Source organism: Strigops habroptila, chromosome 16 (genome assembly GCF_004027225.2).
Source record: "Strigops habroptila isolate Jane chromosome 16, bStrHab1.2.pri, whole genome shotgun sequence".
Taxonomy (NCBI): domain Eukaryota; kingdom Metazoa; phylum Chordata; class Aves; order Psittaciformes; family Psittacidae; genus Strigops; species Strigops habroptila.
The window spans coordinates 4,850,423-4,865,345 of NC_044292.2; the positions used below are offsets into that span (position 1 = coordinate 4,850,423).

A 14,923-nucleotide genomic window follows, 5' to 3' on the forward strand; every position below is an offset into this window, starting at 1 on the left:
TATACCAGCAGGCTTCCCGTTCTCTCAAAGGAGGCCAACAAGTATTGATATATCATCTGTTTTGTTCTAGTTGTTTTGAAGTTCTGAACTATAAGTGCTTCTCTTTTAGTTCCTGACACCTTGGTTGCTGTGTTGAAACAAGCCACTAATTAAAATGATCACTCAGTGCCTAGTGGTAGGCGTCAACATGCTGTGACTGTTAGACATGGGAGTAGGGACTAAGTGGTGCAATACTCCGTGCGTTTGGAATACCTGATCAGTCAGTCTCTGTGCATGAGGCATATTGGCATAGTCTAACTCTGTGAGTGAGGAATTGCCGAGTTCTTGCTGATGTAACTGGAATGAGACACTTTAGTGTTCATAAACTGGTAGTGAGAAACAGGTCTATGGAATGGAGGGGTGTGTGGGAGTACGAGTGTAGGTGGAGTGGTATGGGGCTGTCAGGCATCGTTTGGAGGAATTGGTTATATAGAATCCTAGAATGGTTTGGGTTGGAAAGGACCTTAAGACGATCTAGTTCCAACCCCCTGCCACGGGCAGGGACACCTTCCACTAGAGCAGGTTGCTCCAAGCCCCTGTGTCCAACCTGGCCTTGAACACTGCCACGGATGGGGCAGCCACAGCTTCTCTGGGCACCCTGTGCCAGCGCCTCAGCACCCTCACAGGGAAGAGCTTCTGCCTCAGAGCTCATCTAAATCCCCTCTGTTTCAGTTTGAACCCATTACCCCTTGTCCTGTCACTACAGTCCCTGATGAAGCTTGGGATGTGTTTTGGAAGTGGCAGCCTGGCTGTGTAGCAGGTCAGTCCCTTGCTTGACAGCTTTCCTGGGCTCTGCACTTCTTTTTCCTCTGGCATAAGAATGCAGGGCCAGAACAGGCCGGGGGAGGGATTGCTGAGCCTAAAGATCTGTTGTCACAGGCAACCATCCCTCAAATCCCTTTCATGAACGGATCAAACTTCATATTAAAGCTCGTAAGGTCTAAAGCCATTTGTTCTTTTGCCAATACTGCCCTTTTGCTATAATGGCTCTTCTGTCTCGCTGGTGGATAACTGCATGTGGAGCTGCAATTCTGTGTAATAGGTATTGTGCAGAGCCAGGGAGATGAAGATGCCTTTTCTAACGCTGCAGCTGCTTTGTGTCATCCCGTGGGTCAGAATCTGAAATGTGCCCAACTTTTAGAAATAGCTATTAGAAGGTTAGCTTGCTGGTGGTGTGAATCAGAGTTCTTGGGTTTTACTCTTTGAGAGATCATAGAATCATGGAATAGTTTGGGTTGGAAAGGACCTTAAGATCATCCAGTTCCAATCCCCTGCCATGAGCAGGGACACTTTCCACTAGACCATCTAGTGATCTCCGGTTCTGAGTGGCAGATGATTTTTGGGTTGATTAAGAATACCATTACCTCATCTTCCTTGTTCCATCATCTTTTCTTTCTCCTGCTTATGTCGTTAGCATCCCTGTAGTGGGCATCCCACATCCAGACTCCCCTGCTGTGGATGTGGGCTGTGGGCAAGGAGGACAGGATAAACAGCAGCAGCCCAGTTTCATCTCTGAACTCACTGTGATATCATTTGCAAGGCTTCAGGAGTCAGAGCCCCAAGTCGTGGCCCGAATTACTGGTGCCTGTTTTGTCTTATCCCTAATGTTGAACTGGGGATCCAATTCACTTTCCAAGGGAGCAGCACAGATTAATGCTTGCTGGAGACAAGAGGGTGGAACAGAACTGTAAAGAATTAGCAATTTCTTTCACTTTTGAGCTCGCTGCATAGGTATTACAGTAAGCTACAATGAATCGGTCTTCCTAATACTGCTTTACAATTCTTACCATTGTCTTCTAGTTAAATTTTGCTTGCTAAGGGCTTTTTCGCCGACAGAAAGAATTTGAGACTGGAGGGAAGCAACAATAACTGAGGGATAAGCAGCTTACGTGGCAGTTCTTTTGTGGTTTAGGGGGGTGTTGCTTGATGTTCTGCTTCAATATTCCTCTGTTCATACATTGCTCTGATAAACAGGAAAACACTGAAGTACCCCTCAACCCTCCACACTTAATCTAGAAAATCTACTGGGTTAGAGAAATGTTCTTTGAGAGGAGTAAAAGGAAAACAGCTGCTGAGGGATCAGATATGGGAGAAGCTGAGTCTGTTTAAAATCAAAGCATCATGACAGGGATGTCTGAGAGATCTTGTGTGCGAGTTATTGCTTTGTCCATAGCTCTGAATCATAGAGCAGGAACCTCCTTAAGCCTGTGTTAGTGCAGTGTGTGGATAAAGTTTTCAGTGATAAGCTTGTATGAGTTTATTTGATGCTTCCCAGGTGTAGAATGGATGGCTTTGCTTTCTTCCTCCATCTGGCTTCTTCAGGTGTTGGACATCCTGTGACAGAGGGTTTTATTAAGAGGTCAAATTCTGGCTGTCTTCAACATGGGATCGGGGGGTTGATGGTTTTCATCGTGAAATATCCAGTTGTGAGGATAGCTGCAATTAAAAAGGGGTGGAAAATTGTTCTATTTCCAGGTGATCACATCTTTTCTCATTAGCACCGAGATTATTGCATGAAGTTTGTTGCCTCCTGTGTAATTTTCAGCATCTTCTGAGCGCTGTTGTTTTCAACATGACTTTATAATAAACTAGTAAAACTCACCAGCTTCGCTATAGGTCACGAGCTGCGAAGGGAGGAAGCCGTGTGTCAGGGAGGATAACACACACATCTGACAAGCCGGGCTTTGTGTGATTCATCACAGATGTGCTTGGAAAACCTGAAACATCTGTTCCGTTGAGCTGGGGAGCACAGGTCGGGGTGCAGACACAGGGGCAGGCTTGAAACAGTGCTGCGAGTGGCAGAGTGGCATCGCTGGTCATTGTCTCACAACTAAGGGGGCATTCAAATCTTCGTTCTATATTTAAATAAAAGCAGTATGGAGTGTGGCATTAAACAAACAAATGGCTGATTCCTTACTTACCTCGCAGCTCTTCTTGCCCTTGTAAAAGAGGAAAATCTGACTTTCCATTTGCTTATTCGAGTGGGTTTGTTGCCCTGGTTTTATGGTCTCTTATCTTCTCAGTGACCACTGCCTGCCCAGAGTGCAGGAGTGCAGAGTGCAGGGAGTGCAGAGCACAGCACAAGGCATCTGTGCTCTTAATCTAGAGGCAAACCCCCACTCTCCAAAGGAATAAGGTGGGGGAATATCCTATCTGACATCATGGGAATGAACTCCTGCTGAGAATGACATCAGGTTCCAGAAATAGGGTATGGCAAGAATCAGATTTGGTTTTGAAACCTGGCAATGAAATATATTCTGACTTAACCTGGGGAAGGCATGAGACAGTTGCATCCAAGGAAACAAACAGCAGTAATGAACAGGAAGACAGTCCTTGGTGGCCTCTGAAATGGAGGATTTACACCTTTAACCATTACAGCAAAGCTGCAGTAACTTGGGGATTGGAACTTTTTTCCAGACTATCCAAGGTGCCCAGAAGAGTTAAATCATGTCTGTTGGACCTGAACCACTTGCTCACACATGGACTAAGTGATGACTTTTAAACTGGAGCTTGAAAGATAGCTAGAAATTGCTTTGTTCAGTGGTAGAGGCTCCAGTGCCTACGTTGAGCCAGGAACTTGCATTGCAAGAAGTAAGCACTTAACCATTTGAAATGATCTTTTTAGATTAGTAAAGAGGCATCCATGTTATCCCTGTGAAAATTCCCAGCTGAACAGAAGGGGAATTTGCTGAGCAGTGTAATGTCTGTTTAGTGAGGAGTATGAACATGGGGGGGTATTTTATTGCCCCTCATCTAGTGAGAGAAAACCCTTTATAATTCCAACACTCAGTCAGTGTTTTCCATCATCCCTTCACTGTTGTGGCAGTGTCACTCCAGCGAGCCTGGGGCATGCAATGGACTGTCACACTAATGCAGAGTATTGATTCCAAATGACAATTAAGTGGAAGTGGTTTGTTTTAAATACCGTTATTGCTGCGAAGTAGTCAGCTAAGAGAACAAATAAAGCCAACAGTTATAACACAGGACATGTTTTGGTAAGTACAGTTTGATTCTGTTTGTTAAAATTGGTATAATGCAATGATAATGTTTTTAAAGCAGTAAAACTTCTTTCAGAATGGCAAGGCTGATTTCAGTTGTGCAGGATTAGGAAACAAATTGCCATGGATCTACCTGACTGCAGTGCAGGAGGATGGAGTTCCCTGCTGAACAGCAGAATTAAATCTGTAATACTTGGTTTAAACGAAAACGCTGCTGTGTTTGGAATGTCACTTTCTGTGTGCACTTGCACATACACACGTTGGTCTTTCATGTAATTGAAGCTGACATGTAAACCACGACAGGGAAGAGTCTGGTTGGGGATGACATTACCAAAGGCTGTCAATAGTTTTTGATTGGTTTGAATAGCTGATGGTACTTGCTGTTATTCTCAGCCCCTATATAAACCCCATAAACCAGAGGATCTGCTGTGCTTGAAGGAGCCTGTTTCATTTTCTGGCAGCCATTACATGCTGCCAGTACAAAAACATCCTTTTCTGAACAGTCCTTTCCCAAGCTCAAAAATGGATTTCCCCCCAGCCACTGTCATTCAATTATCACCTCAGGAAATGCACAGATATAACTGATGATCCCTTTAAAACATCCTGCGGTATTCCACTCCTCCCATCCTTCATTTTTCTCCTCACTCCAGTCATTAAATGTAACATTGCCAGTGTATATTTTATAGGGTGACCCTGACGGCTGTCGCTTTGAGGATGTGCCGAGATAATAAGATTGTGCATGTAATGAAGGGCAGATAAATAGGGAAGTGTTTACGGGATGGAGTGTGGTGGGTTTAACTGCTTTATGGCTTGCTGCCCTCTCACGTGAAGCACCACTGATACCTGTGCTTGAAATAGTGAAAATCGATGTATTATAGGCACTGAGAAAGATAGCCTCGTGCTGTTGCCAGGAGCAGGGAAATGGGGTTTTGTCCCACACCTGAACTCTAGCAATATGCAACCAAGAAACTTAATTATTGAGCTGGATACAGAAAGAAAGAGCGGTTAAAGGGGTAATGTATCAGTGCTTGGCACCTTCATTGAGAAAATCCTGCTCCTTGTGCTGCTAAACTCGATGGCAGCAGCATTGATGGAAAAGGGGATACGAAGGAGGAAAGATGTGATCCGGTGCAGGCTGTGGTGAGCTCTGCTCTGAGAGCTTTTCTGAATCCCTTACATTTAATCCATCTGGGTATTTATCCCGCTCTCTGTCCTAGTGCGTGAGCTCCAATATTGAGAGCTTGTAGTTAACAAGAGACCGGCAGTGAAAGATGTTGCCTGAAACAGCAGTGAACCACAGGACTTTGATGTGGGTTGTAAAATAGAACTGAAAGAACTGCTGGCTCAAGAAAATAGGAACTTCTTCCATCTTTGGAAAAGCATTTCATCTCTGTTCTTCAGAGCTTAATTCACCTGGTCCATGTGTGTTTTGTTAGGGGCAGGCCTTTGGGCATCCAGATGTAAGTGAAAAGGGAAAAAGCTGAGTATTTGCATTTTCTAGGGAGAACAAATGGATGTTGAACAGAGAGTTGGAAGGAACCTGCAGTATATATCAGCCTGAGCTCAATAGAAGAGGTGCCCTCACTCCACAGGGGCTAAATTGCATTCTTCAGGCTCTGTCTGCATGAAGCAGTTTGTGTTCTGGGCCAGGTGGAAACATCACATCAGGGCTGAAGGACTGGGCTCTGCTGGAGTGGGAGAGCCCTCCGTGCTGGGATGGGTGCCTGAGCAGAGGTGTGTGGGGAGGCACGAGGTGGAGGGTAATCCTGGGAGAGGAGGGGGACGAGAAGTGTCATGAATGGAGTTAAAAGTGATCAAGCAAATGAGGACTTACATTATCAGACTTTCTGAGGTTAGACATTGCAGATTGGAGCTGTGTAGAAGATAAATGTGTACAAGGCACACAGGTTCTTAACTCTTTCACTATTTTGATAACATCTTGATTTGATCAAGAACCAGAGATCCCTGTGGGATGTACCCGATGACACTGGCAGTGGTTATGTGCTCCTGCAGAACTATGACTGACACTATCAAAGATAGGCTCTTATAATTAATAATGGATGCAGCCAACAGGCTGTGAGTTCCCGTGGGGATTAGGAGCTCTGTTGATTAACAAAGAGGAGTCTCTAGAGGAAGAAGCCTTAATTACAAAAGCTTTCTTTTCATTCTGGCATGACGTGCAGCTGGAGAGAGGGTCAGCGGCTTTTAGCTGTGGTTGAGGCTTAAAACAATGTGCTAGCGTGCTATGTGTTTGCTTTGCAGAACTGTTAAAGCTGGTACTTAAATCCCTAAAAATGAAGGAAAAGGAATTGTTCCCATAGGACAGATAGTGAGGGTAAGTTTGATAATACGCTAATAATCTTATTTCCTACCAGTATATACAACCTTCGTTGCAAACACTGGGAAGGGTTAGCAAATGAACACATGAAAATGAAAACTGGGAGTTAGATGTGGCACAGAGACATGTTACTGGTGTGTTTTCAGGCTATGGACAGTAACATTTAGATTTCCCTGTGGTTTGCTAAAACCATACAATTAAATGAACAGGAATATTCAATTGAAAGGAAAAGCAGCTTGTATTGAGGGCAAAGGAAAGCTGAGGAACAGTCAGCCAGTGCTGTGCTTAACAGGGATGGAGAAGCTGATGCAGACGGCCTGGTTTTGAATTATGAAGGAATTCTAAACCCAGACTGTCACTGGTGGAGCTGCTCACATATTTGAGGTTAATCAGGACAATTGTACTCCTCACGCAGGACTGATCTTGGCCAGTTTATAAATCTTCTGTCTCTTTGTTTCTATAGGCTATAAAAGTTTAAAAGGATGTGCTGAGGCTGAATGTGTAAATACTTCATTGACTTTGTCATCAAGTGGAAGATGCTCTGCAGTGGCTGAGTGTTGCTGTGTTATTGCAGAGAAATGGTTGTTTCAAATGAGACATTTCTTATATCCTATGTTAGATCTTTCTTTCCTTTTGAATCCCTGCTTTGCAGTCCCTGTTCACTGGCTCTCCTCTACTGGTGATGCCATTACTCTTTGTGTCTTCTGCCACTTGTAATTCCCATGTGTGATTTTGTTGTAAGAGTTGGGTTTAGTTTGCATTCACCTATTAATGTTGATTTATTTATTAATATTTGTAAGGAGGGCACATGTATTCTCTGGAGAGAGTTACAGGAGTGATCTGTGTGTTCAGGTAACATGATGGTAACATTGGGTTCACTGCTTGAGGAACTTTTCAGGTCCCAAACTTGTTTCAGCACTATCAGGAGTGACACAGGTCTCTAAGGACCTGTGGTACCATTGGCCTGTGTCTATGAAACAAAAGCATGGTTTGGGGGAGATAAAAGCTTGCTCTTCCCCATGTCTGCAGAAGACTAAGCAGGGTGGCAGTGTTCATTTAGCACAATTAGAAAGCATAAAGCTGTATCCCATTGCAGGCTTTTTCCACAAGAAAATGAAATCCAGAGAATACAGATGGAGCCTCAGCTGGAGGAAATTCTGTCACTGTTCCTGTATTGGGAGTAAACTGACAGCCTAAAAACCCAAGGAGTTCACCTGGGTTTCTTACATACCTATCTCTTGGTTTGATTCCCACTTGGCCAACCTGTTTTGCAAGGAGTTTCAAATAAGAAATGGAAGCAGTTAGCTTCCCTTGCTGTCTGCAGGACAAGCAAACAGAGCATTAGGACAGCCAATCTCCTAAAGCTCTTATCAGAGATGAGGGAGAGAAGACGATTGCCATCCAGAAGATAATAAATAGCTAGAGGAACTGCTAGATAAAATGCCTATATTTGTAAAGTATGCTGGAGAATTGGGACCCGCAGGATATTCCTTAGAGAGCATCCCACGATTTTTAATGTGGGGTGGTGTTTTTGTAGTGTTAATAAAATACTGCTTGGGTTTTAAAAGCCTCTCTTAAAATTTCAGTGATGTTTCAGATCCTGCAGCATTCCTGTGCACCCAAGGTGGGCATGAATCAGTGCGACTGAGCAACCTGCTCAGACTTATTGCTTAATTAGAGCCTGTGCAAACCTATTTGTCAGAGGCACGGAGACCAAGCTTAACGTGGTAAAAACGCCTTGCTTCAACTCTCCTGGGCTGCTCACAGCTCCTGGTCTGTCTCTTCCATGCTGCATGTTTTCAATATTTCAACTTGTTCAGACCAAGACAAGAGCTCCCAGTTTTCTCTCTGGATACAGGTTCATCACAAGAACAGCCACCGTCCCATTCCTACCTGGATATGGTAGGCTGTGCCACTCAGGTCAGAGGATTTGTTTCATAGGATCATAGAATGGTTTGATTGGAAGGGACCTTAAAGCTCCTCCAGTTCCAACCCCCTGCCACGGGCAGGGACACCTTCCACTAGAGCAGGTTGCTCCAAGCCCCTGTGTCCAACCTGGCCTTGAACACTGCCAGGGATGGAGCATCTTGCCACTACCACATAAGCAGAGATTAAGGGATTTGCTGAATCTCAAGGGGTGCTTGCACTGGCCTGTTTGCATACAGCTGTGCTTCTTTGTGTTAGCAACTTTTGGGTAGGGAGATGCGTGTGATCAAGGGAGTGATACTTTCAGTTTTGGCTCCCGGTCAAACAGTCTGTGGCAATATTCTGGTTCATTCTGTACAGTTTCAGGAAGGAACCTGGAGGTGACAGACAGATACCCCAGTGTGGACTGAAGGGGGTGTGCTTTAAAGCTCCCACTATGCAAAACTGTGCACATGTAGCCTGCTTTCTTGCTATCCCTTTGTTTTGACAAAGAGTGTTGAAGCCAGGGGATTCAGTGAAGGAGGGAGGCCTGGAGACAGTGGTTTTACCACAGGACTTCAGTAATAGGGAGCATTAACTAAATCGAGTTGACTTAATAAAATCTTGATGCATTCCAGGAAGATGGTGAATTCATTAAGGCCACAGCTGGACAATCTGTTCCCCTCTGCACTGTCATGACTAGTTTATAGCCACTGAAGAGAGTTGTCATTTACCTTTTGTGTTTAATTACTGTAAAGCTATTCCCCTCCCCTGTGAGATGGTTTTTTCTCCCTGGCAGAGCAAGGCTCTGGGGAAATTAAACAGCAATTATTATGTTTGCTCACTCTGTTATAGCATAACAGATACTTGAAGGTAAGTTGATGTGTTTGTGTGATTGGCTTCCATAGGAGCAGTGCCTGCTGCAGCAGGGCTGGCAGAACCTCTCAAACCCAGCAATGAACACACAGTGTTAATCCTCTGTGTACCTAAGGCAAGACTAAACACAAACCTGGGGCACAGCTTGTGTTGTGTACTTTACATTTGAAAACTACTGATAAGAAGTGAGAAAACAGGACACGCAGCACTGGCTGGCGCTCTTGTTGGTTTGTTGAGGCTATGGAAGAGTTGTGGGTGAGGCCTGTCCCGGTGTTCTGAGATGTGGCTTGGAGAGCTTGGTCGAGATGGGTGAGAGCAGTGGGTGCAAATAGTGGGAGAGGTAAGAAAAATCCCAGACTGGTTTGGGTTGGAAGGGATCTTAAAGCTCCTCCAGTTCCAACCCCTGCCACGGGCAGGGACACCTTCCACTAGAGCAGGTTGCTCCAAGCCCCTGTGTCCAACCTGGCCTTGAACACTGCCAGGGATGGGGCAGCCACAGCTTCTCTGGGAAAAGTCTGTGCCAGCGCCTCAGCACCCTCACAGGGAAGAGCTTCTGCCTCAGAGCTCATCTCAATCTCCCCTCGGGCAGGTTAAAGCCATTCCCCTTGTCCTGTCCCTACAGGCCCTTGTCCAAAGCCCCTCTCTGTGTTTCCTGGAGCCCCTTTAGGCACTGGAGCTGCTCTAAGGGCTCCCCTTCAGGAGCCTTCTCTTCTCCAGGCTGCCCCAGCCCAGCTCTCTCAGCCTGGCTCCAGAGCAGAGCTGCTCCAGCCCTCGCAGCAGCTCCGGGGCCTCCTCTGGCCTCGCTCCAACAGCTCCACGTCCCTCTTGTGTTGGGAGCCCCTGAGCTTGATACAGGACTTCAGGGGAGGTCCTGGTGGCACGCACCAAGGAAGTAACCTCCTAACAACTGCAGATGGGCCTGTGCAGCGCAAGCTGCGTTAGGGAATGTGGGCTCCTGGGCACTCGGAGGCTTTGTGTCCGCTCAGCCTCCAGAGCTGGATTGCAGAGCAGGGCTCGCTGCGGCACACTCCTGTGGGAGGAGTGGATGTGAACTGTGTCTTTCTCTTTAAAACTAATCCCTAGAACAGAGCTAAAGAGAGATGAAGCATCGCTTTTCCCTGTGTACTTACAACATGGGGTGAAACGGCCTTGGCAGGAGAAGGCAAGAGAGTCGAGTTGTGAGCTCTGGATGTATTTCAAAGGTGATGAAAGCTGAACCGTGGTTTTTAGTGAAGAACATATCCCCTTCGACTTGTGAAACTCCCAAGAATGGGAAAATAGATGTTCTTGAGGAAAGGTGGCGTTAAAAGCCCTAGAAATGCCTCTTGTTTTGCTTTATATGCATTTGATAAATTGTTTGGGGCACTTAATCTCCTGTTAACATAGAAAAACGGAGTTGTGTTTGCAGAAGAGAGGTGGTGGTGTATCAAGTGGAGGTGAGGCTGTTACTATGAGCAGCGAAGCAGATTGGGAGAGAAATGAATCTTCTACCCACGCTGATGTAAAAGCTGTTCCTTGATGGAGTTGGTCCAGGAGGGCACTATAAAAGCATCTTTTCTTGGATGTGGCACAGTACAGGAAGGAGAGCTGCTCATTTGAGGGGTGGAGGTGGAGTACATGTGTGGGATTTGCCTTCTGTTGGTGGGTGATACGAGTGGACAGTTGTGTCAGCAACGTCAGTGTCGGGGTGTGAGGCGAGGTGGGTTTCAGGGACAGGAGACATTAACGCTTCTGGTGAAAGGAGCAGCATTTGGACGTGGAAACCCTTCATCCTGGAAGGCTGCCTCAAAGTACTGGCTGTGTTACCACCAAACATCTGGGACGTGATGACTGCTCTGATTCATTTGCGTGTGCTCTGAGGGGCTGCTTAATTGAACGCTCATGTTTCTCATTTGTGTTTGCATTAGGGTCATCCATGTACATGCAGCCATATAAAGTCAAACAGAGACCTCACCACAGGTAGTAGCTGTAGGTCTCACCCCTGCCTTACTTTATCTCTGAAGTTTGGAAATGAGAGGGATGTCCCTCAGAAGCTGAATGCATATAGTGATGCAGTGAAGAATGCGCTCTGCTTTATCTGGTGTGATTTTAGTGCGGATGTTGCTAGCAATACCCAGGTTCTGACACAAAAGCCTTCAAAGGAGACATCCAATCCACCTGCAGGTTGTTAGGTAGGGCTGTTCCCCCGGGTGCAGACCCGCTACCCACAAAATCCCATTGGGAGCAGCTGCTCCCGGGGAGCAGGCTCCAGAGTGCCTGCGCTCACGGTGCCGTTTGCAGTCACAGCGCGGGGATGTGGGATGTGTTGACTTGCGAGACCTTGTGGCGAGGCGAGGTGAGCTCGCCAGGAACAAAATGATCATTACAGGCCATTCATGTCAGCAGCGTTTATGCTTTTCTGTTTGCTTGCAAGCAAAACCAGCAGCTAATTTGCAAGGCTGCCTTTTGTAAAAGGGCCCTTTGATCAATGCTTGCCAGTGTTAATGTTTCAGTGGGCTATTGATTTCTGCAGCAGCTTTTGTTCCCTGGATTTATGTGCGATGGCTTTCGGCAGCACACACTATGCATGTTTGATTAAAGTTCATTTGACTTCACTTGCAGTGAAGCTGGAAGCTGATTTTACTCCCTGTTTGTAGAACCAAAGCTTTCCTGACTTACTCCTTTGTGCTCAAGCTTCTGCCCCCCATGCAGTCGCCAGTATGCTGTTTCTAATCCTTCCAGACTCACTCCACTCCAGCATTTAATCCCTTTGGTAGACAATATAATATTAGATAGCCAGGCAGCTGAGAAGATCTGGCATGGAATTTTTTCAGTGTAGGATACATCTGTGTGTGTATGACATGAATGTTCTCTGTGGATGTGTCACGTCTGACTTGTTCTTGTCCATCTTTGTCAGTTGAGTCATTTACTGAGTCATGGAGCTGTGCAGGCTGATGATGAATTTGAAGTACAGAGTATTCTCTAGTCCTTTAGTATATCCAGATTTCACAGAGGGCGTAAAACTAGTTGTTGAATAAACTTCTATTTCAGTTTTATGCAGTTGTGACAGCAGGTCTGGGAGAGTCCCAGAAGCATTATGATCATTAACTTAGTATTTTTCATAAATATATACCATTTCTTCTCTTAAGTTTGGTTTATTATATAGTGCATGTATAAGCTGTTAAACTTCCCTTTGGCCCTGATGGCTTTGCAATGTGTAAATAGAGCTCGAATAGGATCCCATTTTATGATGGGAAGAAAACGGATTGGTTTGCACTCTGCCGTTGCCATGTGTCACAGGACACATTAATTCCCTGACACAAAGACATGGCATTTACTTGCTCCTGGTGCTGACACCTCAGCTTTGATAGAAAGGAATTTATAGGTAAAATGTGGCTGGTTTTATTTGCAGGAGACTTTCTACCTTTGAAAAGCATTTACATGAGCTTTTCTGCAGAGCTTCTGGCACAGGTCATAACCCTGTTTGACAAACAGTTGTGCCTGATGGACTTTGAGCCCACTTAATGGACTCCAAGCAAAATGGCATTTCTAAAGCAAACACGCAGCAGCAGAGCAGGGTGCTGGGTGTCAGAACACCCTGTTCTTCCCAGGGCTGCCATGGCTGGAATGCTTATCGCCAGCCTCCGCCTGGCTTTGGTTCTAGATTCTATTCAGGGAAGAGTTTGGGAGGCTGGGTTTTTATTTTGTAGGTTTGGTTGGTTTGGTTTTTAGGGCTTTTGTCCTTTAGAATCAACAACTGTAGGTAATGATCTCTCCTATGAAAACAGGCTGAGAGAGCCAGGCTGGTTCAGCCTGGAGAAGAGAAGGCTCCTGAAGGGGAGACCTTAGAGCAGCTCCAGTGCCTAAAGGGGCTCCAGGAAACCTGGAGAGGGGCTTTGGACAAGGGCCTGTAGGGACAGGACAAGGGGAATGGCTTTAACCTGCCAGAGGGGAGATTGAGATGAGCTCTGAGGCAGAAGCTCTTCCCTGTGAGGGTGCTGAGGCGCTGGCACAGGTTGCCCAGAGAAGCTGTGGCTGCCCCATCCCTGGCAGTGTTCAAGGCCAGGTTGGACACAGGGGCTTGGAGCAACCTGCTCTAGTGGAAGGTGTCCCTGCCCGTGGCAGGGGTTGGAACTGGATGAGCTTTAAGGTCCCTTCAACCCAAACCAGTCTGTGATGATTCAGTGATTTTGCCCACTTCTTACTCCTCCTCACCAAGTACCTCTGAACACGGTTTGGTGTGGATATTGTTCAGGTCTGCAGCAGCAGATCGGTGGCATCGCTCCCAGTCTATAGCAGCACAGATTAAAAATGCATCTCTTCTGTCTCTTGCCAGAAATCAAAGCTGTGGTTGAATTCTTTGTGGTGTTTCTATTTTTAAATTGGTAAAATTCTTAAGTGTCTTAAACGTTGGCAGTTAATGTCTAGAACAACATCCTCCTTTTGTCTTTCAAGTGTTTCAGTGGTGCAGGTATTAGTTGTGGCTGTAATTGCTTGTTTGAGGCCCTTGGGAGAGTTTAGATGAAGGGTGTGTCTTTATTAGAGGTAACTTGAGTGATCTGCCCTGAGTCTGGGCTGCAGGATTTCCCCACAGAGGGAGCAGGCTGAGGTTATGTTGTTTGATCACATAAAACACAGTTCAAAGCAGCCCTTTTTGTGGGCAATTCAGGTATGTTTGTTCTGATGTTGACTTTTTTTTATTTTCCAAGGGGCTGGTTAGAACTTCTCTGGTTTTTTTCTCTTGCAACTTAAAAGAAAACAACACCTTTTACCTTAGAGGCAGACAAGTCGCCAGGAAATGATGGGGTTTCAAAGGAAGAGAAAAGAGATTAAAACCACATGCTGTTCTTTGGTTCGGCAGTGCATCCGCTAGCTTGAATGGCAGCTGCTCCAGTGTTTGAACGTCAGCCAGATTCATTATGCTGTGAAATTATCACTCATTTCTCTAGGTGTGCTCTTTTAACAGCTTAATTAATTTAGATGTGGGCCTCTATATTCAAATTAAAACACGATTTACGGTAGCAGGGACGGGTTATGGTTATAGACTTCTTGTTGAATGTGTTCTTCAACGGGAACATGTCAATAGAGGCTGACAAAATGGCAGTATCTGTTTGAATTGATCCTTGTTCTTTCTGGCAACACCACAGAGTTCTTAGATCAGTTACTTGTTGTCACAGCTCGCTGGAAGGTGGTGCCTCTCTGGGCACAGCGCCTCCTGAGCTGTGCAGAGGGGTCAGTGGGATGCTGACAGCAAGGCAAGGGTCCCCCCCACCTCGAATCACTGAGACCCCCAGCATCCAGCTGGATTCACGCTACCCAACCTCTTTTCCTTTCTAGGGGCCGAGGGGAGGACTGAGGAGGCTTTTGTGTACTTCCTGTTCCCCCCCTGCAAAAGCAAAGAGAAAAATAACGAGGGTTTTTTTTCCTGTCATACCTCAAGAATTCTTTTGTCTGGCTGGAATACATCATTGAAGCTTCCTACAGAGAGCAAAAGGGAGGGAAAAAAGCTGACGAGTCAGATTTGCATGCCCCTCTAACATACTCCTTCTGTATTTGCAGGGAGAACTAATCACCTTCTATTACTATTGGAAGAAAACCCCTGAAGCAGCGAGTTCTCGAGCCCACCGTAGGCATCGGAGACAGGCTGTGTTTCGGAGAATTAAAACTCGAACTGCTTCCACTCCAGTCAACACTCCCTCCAGGCCCCCCTCCAGTGAATTCTGTAAGTGGAAGCTAAAAGCAATGCATTTATCTTTGTTTAGATGCAGGGAGCAACAGTAATGTAATG

General features: G+C 45.9%; 1 protein-coding gene across 4 annotated transcripts in view; it reads left to right on the forward strand.

Moving 5' to 3' along the window:
- RERE (arginine-glutamic acid dipeptide repeats) overlaps nucleotides 1–14,923 on the forward strand; it is a 229,407-nt gene that overhangs the window by 197,043 nt on the left and 17,441 nt on the right. For all 4 annotated transcript variants that reach the window (XM_030507879.1, XM_030507880.1, XM_030507882.1 and 1 more), the window contains one exon: nucleotides 14,695–14,857. In XM_030507879.1, coding sequence (XP_030363739.1) covers nucleotides 14,695–14,857 — 163 coding nt within the window. The remainder of the gene's footprint in view (nucleotides 1–14,694; nucleotides 14,858–14,923) is intronic.